Source organism: Phyllobates terribilis, unplaced genomic scaffold, assembly GCF_046119375.1.
Source record: "Phyllobates terribilis strain yellow unplaced genomic scaffold, ASM4611937v1 Scaffold_25__1_contigs__length_18738178, whole genome shotgun sequence".
Lineage (NCBI taxonomy): Eukaryota > Metazoa > Chordata > Amphibia > Anura > Dendrobatidae > Phyllobates > Phyllobates terribilis.
The window spans coordinates 4,780,237-4,798,416 of record NW_027362785.1 but is presented as its reverse complement, the minus strand read 5'-3'; the positions used below and the strand labels follow the sequence as shown (position 1 = coordinate 4,798,416).

General features: G+C 53.6%; 1 protein-coding gene across 1 annotated transcript in view; it reads left to right on the top strand.

The window, feature by feature from the left end:
• Nucleotides 1-18,180, top strand: part of GLP2R (glucagon like peptide 2 receptor) — a 506,477-nt gene that overhangs the window by 201,424 nt on the left and 286,873 nt on the right. The window contains exons 6-11 of the mRNA XM_073660266.1: nucleotides 7,589-7,745; nucleotides 7,841-8,000; nucleotides 8,077-8,137; nucleotides 9,477-9,546; nucleotides 9,798-9,886; nucleotides 17,852-17,990. Coding sequence (XP_073516367.1) covers nucleotides 7,589-7,745; nucleotides 7,841-8,000; nucleotides 8,077-8,137; nucleotides 9,477-9,546; nucleotides 9,798-9,886; nucleotides 17,852-17,990 — 676 coding nt within the window. The remainder of the gene's footprint in view (nucleotides 1-7,588; nucleotides 7,746-7,840; nucleotides 8,001-8,076; nucleotides 8,138-9,476; nucleotides 9,547-9,797; nucleotides 9,887-17,851; nucleotides 17,991-18,180) is intronic.

Here is an 18,180-nt window from a genome sequence, read left to right as displayed (position 1 = left end):
TCTTGTGTTCTCCTCTCTGTCTCCCCTGGTGGTGGATCTGCACACTGCGGCCTGTATTTTGGGGCTCATTCTCGTATTCTCCTCTCTGTCTCCCCCGGTGGTGGATCTGCACACTCCGGCCTGTATTTTGGGGCTCATTCTTGTGTTCTCCTCTCTGTCTCCCCCGGTGGTGGATCTGCACACTGCGGCCTGTATTTTGGGGCTCATTCTTGTGTTCTCCTCTCTGTCTCCCCTGGTGGTGGATCTGCACACTGCGGCCTGTATTTTGGAGCTCATTCTCGTATTCTCCTCTCTGTCTCCCCCGGTGGTGGATCTGCACACTGCGGCCTGTATTTTGGGGCTCATTCTTGTGTTCTCCTCTCTGTCTCCCCCGGTGGTGGAACTGCACACTGCGGCCTGTATTTTGGGGCTCATTCTCGTGTTCTCCTCTCTGTCTCCCCCGGTGGTGGATCTGCACACTGCGGCCTGTATTTTGGGGCTCATTCTCGTGTTCTCCTCTCTGTCTCCCCCGGTGGTGGATCTGCACACTGCGGCCTGTATTTTGGGGCTCATTCTCGTGTTCTCCTCTCTGTCGCCCCCCGGTGGTGGATCTGCACACTGCGGCCTGTATTCTGGGGCTCATTCTTGTGTTCTCCTCTCTGTCTCCCCCTGGTGGTGGATCTGCACACTGCGGCCTGTATTCTGGGGCTCATTCTTGTGTTCTCCTCTCTGTCTCCCCCTGGTGGTGGATCTGCACACTGCGGCCTGTATTCTGGGGCTCATTCTCGTGTTTTCCTCTCTGTCTCCCCCGGTGGTGGATCTGCACACTGCGGCCTGTATTTTGGGGCTCATTCTCGTGTTCTCCTCTCTGTCTCCCCCCGTGGTGGATCTGCACACTGCGGCCTGTATTTTGGGGCTCATTCTCGTATTCTCCTCTCTGTCTCCCCTGGTGGTGGATCTGCACACTGCGGCCTGTATTTTGGGGCTCATTCTCGTATTCTCCTCTCTGTCTCCCCTGGTGGTGGATCTGCACACTGCGGCCTGTATTTTGGGGCTCATTCTCGTATTCTCCTCTCTGTCTCCCCTGGTGGTGGATCTGCACACTGCGGCCTGTATTTTGGGGCTCATTCTCGTATTCTCTCTGTCTCCCCTGGTGGTGGATCTGCACACTGCGGCCTGTATTCTGGGGCTCATTCTTGTGTTCTCCTCTCTGTCTCCCCCGGTGGTGGATCTGCACACTGCGGCCTGTATTTTGGGGCTCATTCTCGTATTCTCCTCTCTGTCTCCCCTGGTGGTGGATCTGCACACTGCGGCCTGTATTTTGGGGCTCATTCTCGTATTCTCTCTGTCTCCCCTGGTGGTGGATCTGCACACTGCGGCCTGTATTTTGGGGCTCATTCTTGTGTTCTCCTCTCTGTCTCCCCCGGTGGTGGATCTGCACACTGCGGCCTGTATTTTGGGGCTCATTCTCGTGTTCTCTCTGTCTCCCCTGGTGGTGGATCTGCACACTGCGGCCTGTATTCTGGGGCTCATTCTTGTGTTCTCCTCTCTGTCTCCCCCGGTGGTGGATCTGCACACTGCGGCCTGTATTTTGGGGCTCATTCTTGTGTTCTCCTCTCTGTCGCCCCCGGTGGTGGATCTGCACACTGCGGCCTGTATTCTGGGGCTCATTCTTGTGTTCTCCTCTCTGTCTCCCCCTGGTGGTGGATCTGCACACTGCGGCCTGTATTTTGGGGCTCATTCTCGTATTCTCCTCTCTGTCTCCCCTGGTGGTGGATCTGCACACTGCGGCCTGTATTTTGGGGCTCATTCTCGTATTCTCTCTGTCTTCCCTGGTGGTGGATCTGCACACTGCGGCCTGTATTTTGGGGCTCATTCTTGTGTTCTCCTCTCTGTCTCCCCCGGTGGTGGATCTGCACACTGCGGCCTGTATTTTGGGGCTCATTCTCGTGTTCTCCTCTCTGTCCCCCCCGTGGTGGATGTGCACACTGCGGCCTGTATTTTGGGGCTCATTCTTGTGTTCTCCTCTCTGTCGCCCCCGGTGGTGGATCTGCACACTGCGGCCTGTATTTTGGGGCTCATTCTTGTGTTCTCTCTGTCTCCCCCTGGTGGTGGATCTGCACACTGCGGCCTGTATTTTGGGGCTCATTCTTGTATTCTCCTCTCTGTCTCCCCCGGTGGTGGATCTGCATACTGCGGCCTGTATTTTGGGGCTCATTCTTGTATTCTGCTCTCTGTCTCCCCCGGTGGTGGATCTGCACACTGCGGCCTGTATTTTGGGGCTCATTCTTGTGTTCTCTCTGTCTCCCCCGGTGGTGGATCTGCACACTGCGGCCTGTATTCTGGGGCTCATTCTTGTGTTCTCCTCTCTGTCTCCCCCGGTGGTGGATCTGCACACTGCGGCCTGTATTTTGGGGCTCATTCTTGTATTCTCCTCTCTGTCTCCCCCGGTGGTGGATCTGCACACTGCGGCCTGTATTTTGGGGCTCATTCTTGTGTTCTCCTCTCTGTCTCCCCCGGTGTTGGATCTGCACACTGCGGCCTGTATTTTGGGGCTCATTCTCGTATTCTCCTCTCTGTCTCCCCTGGTGGTGGATCTGCACACTGCGGCCTGTATTTTGGGGCTCATTCTTGTGTTCTCTCTGTCTCCCCCGGTGGTGGATCTGCACACTGCGGCCTGTATTTTGGGGCTCATTCTTGTGTTCTCCTCTCTGTCTTCCCCAGTGGTGGATCTGCACACTCCGGCCTGTATTTTGGGGCTCATTCTTGTGTTCTCCTCTCTGTCTCCCCCGGTTGTGGATCTGCACACTCCGGCCTGTATTTTGGGGCTCATTCTCGTGTTCTCCTCTCTGTCTCCCCTGGTGGTGGATCTGCACACTGCGGCCTGTATTTTGGGGCTCATTCTTGTGTTCTCCTCTCTGTCTCCCCTGGTGGTGGATCTGCACACTGCGGCCTGTATTTTGGGGCTCATTCTTGTGTTCTCCTCTCTGTCTTCCCCAGTGGTGGATCTGCACACTCCGGCCTGTATTTTGGGGCTCATTCTTGTGTTCTCCTCTCTGTCTCCCCCGGTTGTGGATCTGCACACTCCGGCCTGTATTTTGGGGCTCATTCTCGTGTTCTCCTCTCTGTCTCCCCTGGTGGTGGATCTGCACACTGCGGCCTGTATTTTGGGGCTCATTCTTGTGTTCTCCTCTCTGTCTCCCCTGGTGGTGGATCTGCACACTGCGGCCTGTATTTTGGGGCTCATTCTCGTATTCTCCTCTCTGTCTCCCCCGGTGGTGGATCTGCACACTGCGGCCTGTATTTTGGGGCTCATTCTTGTGTTCTCCTCTCTGTCTCCCCCGGTGGTGGATCTGCACACTGCGGCCTGTATTTTGGGGCTCATTCTCGTATTCTCCTCTCTGTCTCCCCCGGTGGTGGATCTGCACACTGCGGCCTGTATTTTGGGGCTCATTCTCGTGTTCTCCTCTCTGTCTCCCCCGGTGGTGGATCTGCACACTGCGGCCTGTATTTTGGGGCTCATTCTCGTGTTCTCCTCTCTGTCGCCCCCCGGTGGTGGATCTGCACACTGCGGCCTGTATTCTGGGGCTCATTCTTGTGTTCTCCTCTCTGTCTCCCCCTGGTGGTGGATCTGCACACTGCGGCCTGTATTCTGGGGCTCATTCTTGTGTTCTCCTCTCTGTCTCCCCCTGGTGGTGGATCTGCACACTGCGGCCTGTATTCTGGGGCTCATTCTCGTGTTTTCCTCTCTGTCTCCCCCGGTGGTGGATCTGCACACTGCGGCCTGTATTTTGGGGCTCATTCTCGTGTTCTCCTCTCTGTCTCCCCCCGTGGTGGATCTGCACACTGCGGCCTGTATTTTGGGGCTCATTCTCGTATTCTCCTCTCTGTCTCCCCTGGTGGTGGATCTGCACACTGCGGCCTGTATTTTGGGGCTCATTCTCGTATTCTCCTCTCTGTCTCCCCTGGTGGTGGATCTGCACACTGCGGCCTGTATTTTGGGGCTCATTCTCGTATTCTCCTCTCTGTCTCCCCTGGTGGTGGATCTGCACACTGCGGCCTGTATTTTGGGGCTCATTCTCGTATTCTCCTCTCTGTCTCCCCTGGTGGTGGATCTGCACACTGCGGCCTGTATTTTGGGGCTCATTCTCGTATTCTCCTCTCTGTCTCCCCTGGTGGTGGATCTGCACACTGCGGCCTGTATTTTGGGGCTCATTCTCGTATTCTCCTCTCTGTCTCCCCTGGTGGTGGATCTGCACACTGCGGCCTGTATTTTGGGGCTCATTCTCGTATTCTCTCTGTCTCCCCTGGTGGTGGATCTGCACACTGCGGCCTGTATTTTGGGGCTCATTCTTGTGTTCTCCTCTCTGTCTCCCCCGGTGGTGGATCTGCACACTGCGGCCTGTATTCTGGGGCTCATTCTTGTGTTCTCCTCTCTGTCTCCCCCGGTGGTGGATCTGCACACTGCGGCCTGTATTTTGGGGCTCATTCTCGTATTCTCCTCTCTGTCTCCCCTGGTGGTGGATCTGCACACTGCGGCCTGTATTTTGGGGCTCATTCTCGTATTCTCTCTGTCTCCCCTGGTGGTGGATCTGCACACTGCGGCCTGTATTTTGGGGCTCATTCTTGTGTTCTCCTCTCTGTCTCCCCCGGTGGTGGATCTGCACACTGCGGCCTGTATTTTGGGGCTCATTCTCGTGTTCTCTCTGTCTCCCCTGGTGGTGGATCTGCACACTGCGGCCTGTATTCTGGGGCTCATTCTTGTGTTCTCCTCTCTGTCTCCCCCGGTGGTGGATCTGCACACTGCGGCCTGTATTTTGGGGCTCATTCTTGTGTTCTCCTCTCTGTCGCCCCCGGTGGTGGATCTGCACACTGCGGCCTGTATTCTGGGGCTCATTCTTGTGTTCTCCTCTCTGTCTCCCCCTGGTGGTGGATCTGCACACTGCGGCCTGTATTTTGGGGCTCATTCTCGTATTCTCCTCTCTGTCTCCCCTGGTGGTGGATCTGCACACTGCGGCCTGTATTTTGGGGCTCATTCTCGTATTCTCTCTGTCTTCCCTGGTGGTGGATCTGCACACTGCGGCCTGTATTTTGGGGCTCATTCTTGTGTTCTCCTCTCTGTCTCCCCCGGTGGTGGATCTGCACACTGCGGCCTGTATTTTGGGGCTCATTCTCGTGTTCTCCTCTCTGTCCCCCCCGTGGTGGATGTGCACACTGCGGCCTGTATTTTGGGGCTCATTCTTGTGTTCTCCTCTCTGTCGCCCCCGGTGGTGGATCTGCACACTGCGGCCTGTATTTTGGGGCTCATTCTTGTGTTCTCTCTGTCTCCCCCTGGTGGTGGATCTGCACACTGCGGCCTGTATTTTGGGGCTCATTCTCGTATTCTCCTCTCTGTCTCCCCCGGTGGTGGATCTGCACACTGCGGCCTGTATTTTGGGGCTCATTCTTGTATTCTCCTCTCTGTCTCCCCCGGTGGTGGATCTGCACACTGCGGCCTGTATTCTGGGGCTCATTCTCGTATTCTCCTCTCTGTCTCCCCCGGTGGTGGATCTGCACACTGCGGCCTGTATTTTAGGGCTCATTCTTGTGTTCTCTCTGTGTCCCCCTGGTGGTGGATCTGCACACTGCGGCCTGTATTTTGGGGCTCATTCTTGTGTTCTCCTCTCTGTCTCCCCCGGTGGTGGATCTGCACACTGCGGCCTGTATTTTGGGGCTCATTCTTGTGTTCTCCTCTCTGTCTCCCCCGGTGGTGGATCTGCACACTGCGGCCTGTATTTTGGGGCTCATTCTTGTATTCTGCTCTCTGTCTCCCCCGGTGGTGGATCTGCACACTGCGGCCTGTATTTTGGGGCTCATTCTTGTGTTCTCTCTGTCTCCCCCGGTGGTGGATCTGCACACTGCGGCCTGTATTCTGGGGCTCATTCTTGTGTTCTCCTCTCTGTCTCCCCCGGTGGTGGATCTGCACACTGCGGCCTGTATTTTGGGGCTCATTCTTGTGTTCTCCTCTCTGTCTCCCCCGGTGTTGGATCTGCACACTGCGGCCTGTATTTTGGGGCTCATTCTCGTATTCTCCTCTCTGTCTCCCCCGGTGGTGGATCTGCACACTGCGGCCTGTATTTTGGGGCTCATTCTTGTGTTCTCCTCTCTGTCTTCCCCAGTGGTGGATCTGCACACTCCGGCCTGTATTTTGGGGCTCATTCTTGTGTTCTCCTCTCTGTCTCCCCCGGTGGTGGATCTGCACACTCCGGCCTGTATTTTGGGGCTCATTCTTGTGTTCTCCTCTCTGTCTCCCCTGGTGGTGGATCTGCACACTGCGGCCTGTATTTTGGGGCTCATTCTCGTATTCTCCTCTCTGTCTCCCCCGGTGGTGGATCTGCACACTGCGGCCTGTATTTTGGGGCTCATTCTTGTGTTCTCCTCTCTGTCTCCCCCGGTGGTGGATCTGCACACTGCGGCCTGTATTTTGGGGCTCATTCTTGTGTTCTCCTCTCTGTCTCCCCCGGTGGTGGATCTGCACACTGCGGCCTGTATTTTGGGGCTCATTCTCGTGTTCTCCTCTCTGTCTCCCCCGGTGGTGGATCTGCACACTGCAGCCTTTATTTTGGGGCTCATTCTTGTGTTCTCCTCTCTGTCTCCCCCGGTGGTGGATCTGCACACTGCGGCCTGTATTTTGGGGCTCATTCTTTTATTCTCCTCTCTGTCGTCCCCCGGTGGTGGATCTGCACACTGCGGCCTGTATTTTGGGGCTCATTCTTGTGTTCTCCTCTCTGTCGCCCCCGGTGGTGGATCTGCACACTGCGGCCTGTATTTTGGGGCTCATTCTCGTGTTCTCCTCTCTGTCGCCCCCCAGTGGTGGATCTGCACACTGCGGCCTGTATTTTGGGGCTCATTCTTGTGTTCTCCTCTCTGTCTCCCCCGGTGGTGGATCTGCACACTGCGGCCTGTATTTTGGGGCTCATTCTTGTGTTCTCCTCTCTGTCTCCCCCGGTGGTGGATCTGCACACTGCGGCCTGTATTTTGGGGCTCATTCTTGTGTTCTCCTCTCTGTCCCCCCCGGTGGTGGATCTGCACACTGCGGCCTGTATTTTGGGGCTCATTCTCGTATTCTCCTCTCTGTCTCCCCCGGTGGTGGATCTGCACACTGCGGCCTGTATTTTGGGGCTCATTCTTTTATTCTCCTCTCTGTCGCCCCCGGTGGTGGATCTGCACACTTCGGCCTGTATTTTGGGGCTCATTCTTTTATTCTCCTCTCTGTCGCCCCCGGTGGTGGATCTGCACACTGCGTCCTGTATTTTGGGGCTCATTCTTTTATTCTCCTCTCTGTCGTCCCCCGGTGGTGGATCTGCACACTGCGGCCTGTATTTTGGGGCTCATTCTTTTATTCTCCTCTCTGTCGCCCCCGGTGGTGGATCTGCACACTGCGGCCTGTATTTTGGGGCTCATTCTTTTATTCTCCTCTCTGTCGTCCCCCGGTGGTGGATCTGCACACTGCGGCCTGTATTTTGGGGCTCATTCTTTTATTCTCCTCTCTGTCGTCCCCCGGTGGTGGATCTGCTCACTGCGGCCTGTATTCTGGGGCTCATTCTCGTGCCTTTCCCTCACTTTCTAGGAAGCTTCACTGCACCCGTAATTATATCCACATGAATCTCTTTGGCTCATTCATTATGAGGGCTGTGGCCGTGCTGATAAAGGACATGCAGAGAACTGACCTGGCCCCGAGAACGGCGAGCAATGAGGACGACTGGCTGTCTGTACTGACGCCGCAGGTAATGCTTCACCACATAGTTTTTTTGCAATAATTTCATGTGATGACTGATGTGTCCACCAGGGGGCGCTGTAACGTCTGCCCCTCTCCCTGCAGATTCCCACCTCCTGCCGCATCGTTCACATCTCGCTGCATTTCTTCGTGGGCGCCAATTATTTCTGGCTGCTGGTGGAGGGGATCTACCTGCACACCACCATCGTCTCGCTGGTCCTGTGCGAGAGGCGGATGCTGCTGAGATACGTGGCCATCGGCTGGTGTAAGTGGCCACCACCCCTGCGGTCCGGCTCTGTCCCCGGGGGGGATTATTTCACCGGCTCCCATTTGTTTTGCAGTTTGCCCCCTACTGTTCATCATACCCTGGGTGATCGCGAGGACCTACCTGGAGAACGAGGGGTAAGTTATGGCATCAGCAGCACAGAGTATTTCAGCATTTCTTCACTATTAACATGAAGCCTGTAATTAAGCAGCGTTTCAGCCTCGGGAGCAGCGCTCCGCCAGCAGGCATTAATTACAGAAGGGTCCTGAGGTGGCAGTATAATCCGTCATCTGTCTGAACTCGCCATTGGCAGCGAGATTCATGGTGCGATCTCCCCACAGCATCTACATAGTGTAAATATCGATCCGATGACTGCACACATTAATCACCACAGCGTCCACAGAATTACCTCCAGAACTGCAGGAAATTGCGGGGAGAGGTGGCACCGGCGGCCCCAGGGGAAGCGACAGCACAACGGATTAAGGAGGCAGAATGGGCAGGACATCGAGGGCCCCCGTAATTATCACCGCCACTGCACCACTGTGACGGACACTCATCTCCAGCTCCTCGGCACGTTACATGAAAGTGAAGGTCCTGGTTGGGTGTGTGGACTTGTGCTTTGAGGCCGCATGTAACCGATGTTGCTGGTTGGCCAGGACCCGATGTTTCACAGTTCAATGAAGCGACAGCGCAACGGATTAAGGAGGCAGAATGGGCAGGACATCGAGGGCCCCCGTAATTATCACCGCCACTGCACCACCGTGACGGACACTCATCTCCAGCACCCCGGCACGTTACATGAAAGTGGAGGTCCTGGCTGGGTGTGTGGACTTGTGCTCTGAGGCCGCATGTAACCGATGTTGCTGGTTGGCCAGGACCCGATGTTTCACAGTTCAATGAAGCGACAGCGCAACGGATTAAGGAGGCAGAATGGGCAGGACATCGAGGGCCCCCGTAATTATCACCGCCACTGCACCACCGTGACGGACACTCATCTCCAGCACCCCGGCACGTTACATGAAAGTGGAGGTCCTGGTTGGGTGTGTGGACTTGTGCTGTGAGGCCGCATGTAACCGATGTTGCTGGTTGGCCAGGACCCGATGTTTCACAGTTCAATGAAGGAGAAAATAAACTCTTTACTTAGTCCCAGCTACTCAGTCCTGTTTAGGCCCATTACTTACATGGTTCAGCATCATCTCCTAGAACCCGTCTCCGGTCGCCCACTATGTCTAGCAGGAATCAGTCACTTTTCCTTCCATTAGCCCCTCCCACTGTGGGCAAGTCCCAAACACTAACTCTCAGCATTCTGCCCAGCTACCTGTTGCTGGGCAGTATACAGCTTCATCTCTAACAATGCATCGCAACAACACAATTCACATTACACATCCCCATCACAATAACACATTATAGATTTTTTACAGGGTTTCACGTATCAAGGACATATAGAGAAAGTTTTATCTTTTTTTTTTTTTTTAGGTGCTGGGCAGTAAATCAGAATACGGCAATCTGGTATATTATTAAGGGACCGATGCTCCTCTGCATATTCGTGAGTGTCCTAACCTTCACCCTATACATTACTCTGCGCTGGTCACATCCGCAGCAGAAATCACTCCTCTGAGCTCCCAGAATGCAAATCTGCTGAGAGCAGTGCATGATGGGAGCTCCAAAGGGGTGTGTCTATTAAGAACCAATAGGATTTGACTTTTGCTTTGGATGTGGCTAGACTATCCCTTTAAGAAGGAGCCCACGTTCCTGGCTTTTACATAAGATGGTCTGTATCACTTCTGCGTCCCGTAGATAAACTTCATTGTCCACATCAGGATCCTGAACCTTCTCCATCTGAAGCTGAAGGCGCAGCAGCTAAAGTTCACAGACTACAAGTACAGGTAAAAGGAAGAGTGACCCCAGAGGGCGTAAGATCAGGACTGTGATGTCATAGTGAGCACCATCTAGTGGCTGGGGAGGGTAATACTGTAATTATTCACATTGGTCACCACCCCCGAGGAGCTCGTCATTTAATCCTTCCATCCTGGTCACAACCAGTGAACAGATGTGCTGCTTGGTTAGGAGTGGATATAAGGTCCCGAACAGATCCACAAGATGGAGAACCACAATAATGGAGATAGACCAGCCCATCCTATGTCTTGTTATAGAATTGAAAGTTGTTTGTGGCCCATGTGACCCAACAGACTTCAACTGAGAGCAACTATGTCAGACTAAAACCAGCAGACCTTCATCTTCTAGACCCAACTAAAACTGGACCCAAACTCCAGCGGGAAGCAACTGTCTCCGACTAAGACCAGCAGACCATCATCTTCCTGACCCAACTAAGACTGGACCCAGACTCCGGGTGGAAGCAATTGTGTCCAACTAAGAGCAGCAGACCTTCATCTTCCAGACCCAACTAAGACTGGACCCAGACTCCGGGTGGAAGCAATTGTGTCCAACTAAGAGCAGCAGACCTTCATCTTCTAGACCCAACTAAGACTGGACCCAAACTCCAGCGGGAAGCAACTGTCTACGACTAAGACCAGCAGACCTTCATCTTCCAGACCCAACTAAAACTGGACCCAGACTCCGGGTGGAAGCAATTGTGTCCAACTTAGACCAGCAGACCTTCATCTTCCAGACCCAACTAAGACTGGACCCATCATCCGAATGGAAGCAACTGGGTCTGACTAAGACCAGCAGACCATCATCTTCTATCTAGACCCAACTAAGACTCCAACATGAAGCAACTGTCACAAACTAAGACCAGCAGACCTTCATCTTCCAGACCCAACTAAGACTGGATCTAGACTCCGAATGGAAGCAACTGTATCCGACTAAGACCATCAGACCTTCATCTTCCTGACCCAACTAAGACTGGACCCAGACTCCGGGTGGAAGCAATTGTGTCCAACTAAGACCAGCAGACCTTCATCTTCCAGACCCAACTAAGACTGGACCCATCGTCCAAATGGAAGCAACTGTGTCTGACTAAGACCAGCAGACCATCATCTTCTATCTAGACCCAACTAAGACTGAACCCAGACTCCGACAGGAAGCAACTGTCACAAACTAAGACCAGCAGAACTTCATCTTCCAGACCCAACTAAGACTGGACCCAGACTCCGACAGAAAGCAACTGTCTCCGACTAAGACCAGCAGACCTTCATCTTCCAGAGCCAACTAAGACTGGACCCAGACTCCGAATGGAAGCAACTGTATCCGACTAAGACCACAGAGCTTCATCTTACAAACCCAACTAAGACTGGACCCATCATCCGAATGGAAGCAACTGTGTCTGACTAAGACCAGCAGACCATCATCTTCTAGACCCAACTAAGACTGGACCCAGACTCCGACAGGAAGCAACTGTCTCCGACTAAGACCAGCAGACCTTCATCTTCCAGACCCAACTAAGACTGGACCCAGACTCCAGGTGGAAGCAATTGTGTCCAACTAAGACCAGCAGACCTTCATCTTCCAGACTCAACTAAGACTGGACCCATCATCCGAATGGAAGCAACTGGGTCTGACTAAGACCAGCAGACCATCATCTTCTAGACCCAAGTAAGACTGGACCCAAACTCCAGCAGGAAGCAACTGTCTCCGACTTAGACCAGCAGACCTTCATCGTCCAGACCCAACTAAGACTGGACCCAGACTCCAGGTGGAAGCAATTGTGTCCAACTAAAAGCAGCAGACCTTCATCTTCCAGACCCAACTAAGACTGGACCTATCATCCGAATTGAAGCAACTGTGTCTGACTAAGACCAGCAGACCATCATCTTCTATCTAGACCCAACTAAGACTCCGACAGGAAGCAACTGTCACAAACTAAGACCAGCAGACCTTCATCTTCCAGACCCAACTAAGACTGGATCTAGACTCCGAATGGAAGCAACTGTATCCGACTAAGACCACAAACCTTCATCTTCCTGACCCAACTAAGACTGTACCCAGACTCCGGGTGGAAGCAATTGTGTCCAACTAAGACCAGCAGACCTTCATCTTCCAGACCCAACTAAGACTGGACCCATCATCCGAATGGAAGCAACTGGGTCTGACTAAGACCAGCAGACCATCATCTTCTAGACCCAAGTAAGACTGGACCCAAACTCCAGCAGGAAGCAACTGTCTCCGACTTAGACCAGCAGACCTTCATCGTCCAGACCCAACTAAGACTGGACCCAGACTCCAGGTGGAAGCAATTGTGTCCAACTAAGAGCAGCAGACCTTCATCCTCCAGACCCAACTAAGACTGGACCCATCATCCGAATTGAAGCAACTGTGTCTGACTAAGACCAGCAGACCATCATCTTCTATCTAGACCCAACTAAGACTCCGACAGGAAGCAACTGTCACAAACTAAGACCAGCAGACCTTCATCTTCCAGACCCAACTAAGACTGGATCTAGACTCCGAATGGAAGCAACTGTATCCGACTAAGACCACAAACCTTCATCTTCCAGACCCAACTAAGACTGGACCCAGACTCCGGGTGGAAGCAATTGTGTCCAACTAAGACCAGCAGACCTTCATCTTCCAGACCCAACTAAGACTGGACCCATCATCCGAATGGAAGCAACTGTGTCGGACTAAGACCAGCAGACCATCATCTTCTATCTAGACCCAACTAAGACTGAACCCAGACTCCGACAGGAAGCAACTGTCACAAACTAAGACCAGCAGAACTTCATCTTGCAGACCCAACTAAGACTGGACCTAGATTCCGAATGGAAGCAACAGTGTCCAACTAAGACCAGCAGACCTTCATCATCCAGACCCAAGTAAGACTGGACCCAGACTCCGACAGGAAGCAACTGTCTCCAACTAAGACCAGCAGACCTTCATCTTCCAGACCCAACTAAGGCTGGACCCAGACTCCGAATGGAAGCAACTGTATCCGACTAAGACCACAGACCTTCATCTTCCAGACCCAACTAAGACTGGACCCATCATCCGAATGGAAGCAACTGGGTCTGACTAAGACCAGCAGACCATCATCTTCTAGACCCAACTAAGACTGGCCCCAGACTCCGACAGGAAGCAACTGTCTCCGACTAAGACCAGCAGACCTTCATCTTCCAGACCCAACTAAGACTGGACCCAGACTCCAGGTGGAAGCAATTATGTCCAACTAAGACCAGCAGACCTTCATCTTTCAGACCCAACTAAGACTGGACCCATCATCCGAATGGAAGCAACTGTGTCGGACTAAGACCAGCAGACCATCATCTTCTATCTAGACCCAACTAAGACTGAACCCAGACTCCGACAGGAAGCAACTGTCACAAACTAAGACCAGCAGAATTTCATCTTGCAGACCCAACTAAGACTGGACCTAGATTCCGAATGGAAGCAACAGTGTCCAACTAAGACCAGCAGACCTTCATCATCCAGACCCAACTAAGACTGGACCCATCATCCGAATTGAAGCAACTGTGTCTGACTAAGACCAGCAGACCATCATCTTCTATCTAGACCCAACTAAGACTCCGACAGGAAGCAACTGTCACAAACTAAGACCAGCAGACCTTCATCTTCCAGACCCAACTAAGACTGGATCTAGACTCCGAATGGAAGCAACTGTATCCGACTAAGACCACAAACCTTCATCTTCCAGACCCAACTAAGACTGGACCCAGACTCCGGGTGGAAGCAATTGTGTCCAACTAAGACCAGCAGACCTTCATCTTCCAGACCCAACTAAGGCTGGACCCAGACTCCGAATGGAAGCAACTGTATCCGACTAAGACCACAGACCTTCATCTTCCAGACCCAACTAAGACTGGACCCATCATCCGAATGGAAGCAACTGGGTCTGACTAAGACCAGCAGACCATCATCTTCTAGACCCAACTAAGACTGGCCCCAGACTCCAGGTGGAAGCAATTGTGTCCAACTAAGACCAGCAGACCTTCATCTTCCAGACCCAACTAAGACTGGACCCAGACTCCGAATGGAAGCAACTGTGTTTGACTAAGACCAGCAGACCATCATCTTCTATCTAGACCCAACTAATACTGAACCCAGACTCCGACAGGAAGCAACTGTCACAAACTAAGACCAGCAGACCAGATCTTCTAGACCCGACAGAGTCCCACTAAACCCAGCAGAGTAGTAATAGACTAAACAGTGTCCCACCAGAACAAACCGAGGCACAATAGAACTACCATAGACCCGTGAAACGTAGAGTTCCACTAGAAGCAACAGAAACCAACTATAAGCGAATGGCTTATTAGACACTACAGAGTCCAAACAAATACAGCAGAGTATTAATGGACCCAATAGTGTCTCACCAAAATCATCCGAGGTACACCAGAAACATCAGCAGCTCACTAAACATAGAGTCCCACTAGGAACAATGGACTGACCCCAATTAGAAGCAACAGAGGCTTACTAAACTCAACAAAGTCCAACTGGAACCAATAACCAATAGACTCCCACTAGAACCAATAGTTTATCACTAGACCCACCAAAACCAACTGGGACCCACTATCTTATATAAAGCAACAAAAGCTAACAGACTCCCACTAAAACTAAGAGTCCTACTAAACCCAACTGAGTCCCACTGGAACCAATAATCTCCAATTGGACCCAACAAAGCCCTACCAGAACCAACCAGGACCCAAAAGAACCATCAGCAGCCCACTAAACATGCACCAGAATCTCACTAAAAGCAACACACATCCAGTAGAACCAACGGAGTCCCACCAGACCCAACATTGTATTGCTAGACCCAAAAATTGCTTGTTATTGGCAGCTTCCACTGATGGCGCCCAGTATCTGTAGGAGTCTGAATGGGAAGCCCCATGGGTCACTGTAGACAGGGCCGGCGTCAGCACCCGGCGTACCCGGGCAAGTGCCGGGGCCCTGGAAAATCAGAGGGGCCCAGCCGCCCACTCACTGTCGGGGCCCGGGCCCACACACCCACCCGCCCACTCAATGTCGGGGCCGGGCCCACACACCCACCCGCCCACTCACTGTCGGGGCCCGGGCCCACACACCCACCCGCCCACTCACTGTCGGGGCCCGGGCCCACACACCCACCCGCCCACTCACTGTCGGGGCCGGGCCCACACACCCACCCGCCCACTCACTGTTGGGGCCCTGGCCGCTTCCTCGGCACCTGTTCAGGGACGCAGGCGCTGCTTGATTGCCGGCACTTCCCCCAGACATGGCCGCGTGCTGTCCGGCTGTGTCTGCTAGTAATGACATGGCAGGGTCGACGGCACTGCACCTTTAATTGTGCTTGTGTGTCGCTCCTGCCGCGTCATTACTAGCAGACACAGCCGGACAGCACGCGGCCATGTCTGGGGGAAGTGCCGGCAATCAAACACCGTCGGAGCGGAGGTCCTGCACAGATGGGCGGGAGGGGCCCGGACCCGACCGCAAGTGGGCCCCTCTGATGTTCCAGGGCCATGAAGTCTGTGACACGCCGGGGGCCCTGCACTGCCCCATACCCGAGGAGCTGCTGGACAGGACACTGGACCGGGGACAGGTGAGTGAGGCTTCCCCAATCCCCATATTAAAAATATTTGTAATGGGTCTGTGTGAGTGCATGTATGTGAATGTCAGTGTATATAACTGTGTATATATATTTGTCTGTTTTATCTATGTGTATGTCTGTATGTGTACATATGTCTGCGTACCGTGTGTGCGTGTGCATATGTCTGCGTACCGTGTGTGCGTGTGCATATGTCTGCGTACCGTGTGTGCGCGCGCATATGTCTGCGTACCGTGTGTGCGCGCGCATATGTCTGCGTACCGTGTGTGCGCGCGTGCATATGTCTGCGTACCGTGTGTGCGCGCGCATATGTCTGCGTACCGTGTGTGCGTGTGCATATGTCTGCGTACCGTGTGTGCGTGCATATGTCTGCGTACCGTGTGTGCGCACGCATATGTCTGCGTACCGTGTGTGCGTGCATATGTCTGCGTACCGTGTGTGCGCACGCATATGTCTGCGTACCGTGTGTGCGCGCGTGCATATGTCTGCGTACCGTGTGTGCGTGCATATGTCTGCGTACCGTGTGTGCGCACGCATATGTCTGCGTACCGTGTGTGCGCGCGCATATGTCTGCGTACCGTGTGTGCGCGCGCATATGTCTGCGTACCGTGTGTGCGTGTGCATATGTCTGCGTACCGTGTGTGCGTGCATATGTCTGCGTACCGTGTGTGCGTGCATATGTCTGCGTACCGTGTGTGCGCGCGCATATGTCTGCGTACCGTGTGTGCGTGCATATGTCTGCGTACCGTGTGTGCGCGCGCATATGTCTGCGTACCGTGTGTGCGCACGCATATGTCTGCGTACCGTGTGTGCGCGCGTGCATATGTCTGCGTACCGTGTGTGCGTGCATATGTCTGCGTACCGTGTGTGCGCACGCATATGTCTGCGTACCGTGTGTGCGCGCGCATATGTCTGCGTACCGTGTGTGCGCGCGCATATGTCTGCGTACCGTGTGTGCGTGTGCATATGTCTGCGTACCGTGTGTGCGTGCATATGTCTGCGTACCGTGTGTGCGTGCATATGTCTGCGTACCGTGTGTGCGCGCGCATATGTCTGCGTACCGTGTGTGCGTGCATATGTCTGCGTACCGTGTGTGCGCGCGCATATGTCTGCGTACCGTGTGTGCGCACGCATATGTCTGCGTACCGTGTGTGCGCGCGCATATGTCTGCGTACCGTGTGTGCGTGTGCATATGTCTGCGTACCGTGTGTGCGCGCGCATATGTCTGCGTACCGTGTGTGCGCGCGCATATGTCTGCGTACCGTGTGTGCGCATGCATATGTCTGCGTACCGTGTGTGCGCGCGTATATGTCTGCGTACCGTGTGTGCGTGCATATGTCTGCGTACCGTGTGTGCGCACGCATATGTCTGCGTACCGTGTGTGCGCGCGCATATGTCTGCGTACCGTGTGTGCGCGCGCATATGTCTGCGTACCGTGTGTGCGTGTGCATATGTCTGCGTACCGTGTGTGCGTGCATATGTCTGCGTACCGTGTGTGCGTGCATATGTCTGCGTACCGTGTGTGCGCGCGCATATGTCTGCGTACCGTGTGTGCGTGCATATGTCTGCGTACCGTGTGTGCGTGCATATGTCTGCGTACCGTGTGTGCGCGCGCATATGTCTGCGTACCGTGTGTGCGCGCGCATATGTCTGCGTACCGTGTGTGCGCGCGCATATGTCTGCGTACCGTGTGTGCGCGCGCATATGTCTGCGTACCGTGTGTGCGTGTGCATATGTCTGCGTACCGTGTGTGCGCGCGCATATGTCTGCGTACCGTGTGTGCGCGCGCATATGTCTGCGTACCGTGTGTGCGTGTGCATATGTCTGCGTACCGTGTGTGCGTGTGCATATGTCTGCGTACCGTGTGTGCGTGCATATGTCTGCGTACCGTGTGTGCGTGTGCATATGTCTGCGTACCGTGTGTGCGTGTGCATATGTCTGCGTACCGTGTGTGCGTGTGCATATGTCTGCGTACCGTGTGTGCGTGTGCATATGTCTGCGTACCGTGTGCGCGCGCATATGTCTGCGTACCGTGTGTGCGTGTGCATATGTCTGCGTACCGTGTGTGCGTGTGCATATGTCTGCGTATGTGAAGGATGAGGGGGCAGGCTGGGCCATGTGTAATAAATAAATATATATATATATATTTCTCCGCCGTATCTCTGCATCATGAATCGTGTATGTGTTAAAAGGGCCACTGAGACTCTTTCACCCGGGGCCCAGAAAAACCTGGAGCCGGCCCTGACTGTAGAGCCACTATATTCCTTCCTATAGTAGGATATTGTAAAAGTTGAAGACCTTGTGCCCCCTATATTGGCCTTTAAACCCATCTGCAACTTCATATTTTTGTTTTAAGGTTTGCAAAAGCGACGCTCATCCTCATCCCGCTCCTGGGGACTCACGAGGTCCTGTTCACGTTCGTCAGTGATGAGCACATCAAGGGTCTCACCAAGCACGTCCTGCTCTTCATCCAGCTGACCATGAGCTCCTTCCAGGTGATGTCATCTACAAAAGGGTCAAAATATTATACAAAACCCCCTATCAATGCTGTATGTACCCTAGGAGTCAACTATTTTGGTCCCTTCATATGGGGCAGGGGGTTCTTTCACCTCTGTACCCCAAGTTCTTAGTATCCTAAGAGAATCTCTAGCTGAGAAGAAGCTTGTAGATGTTGAAAGCTCCAGA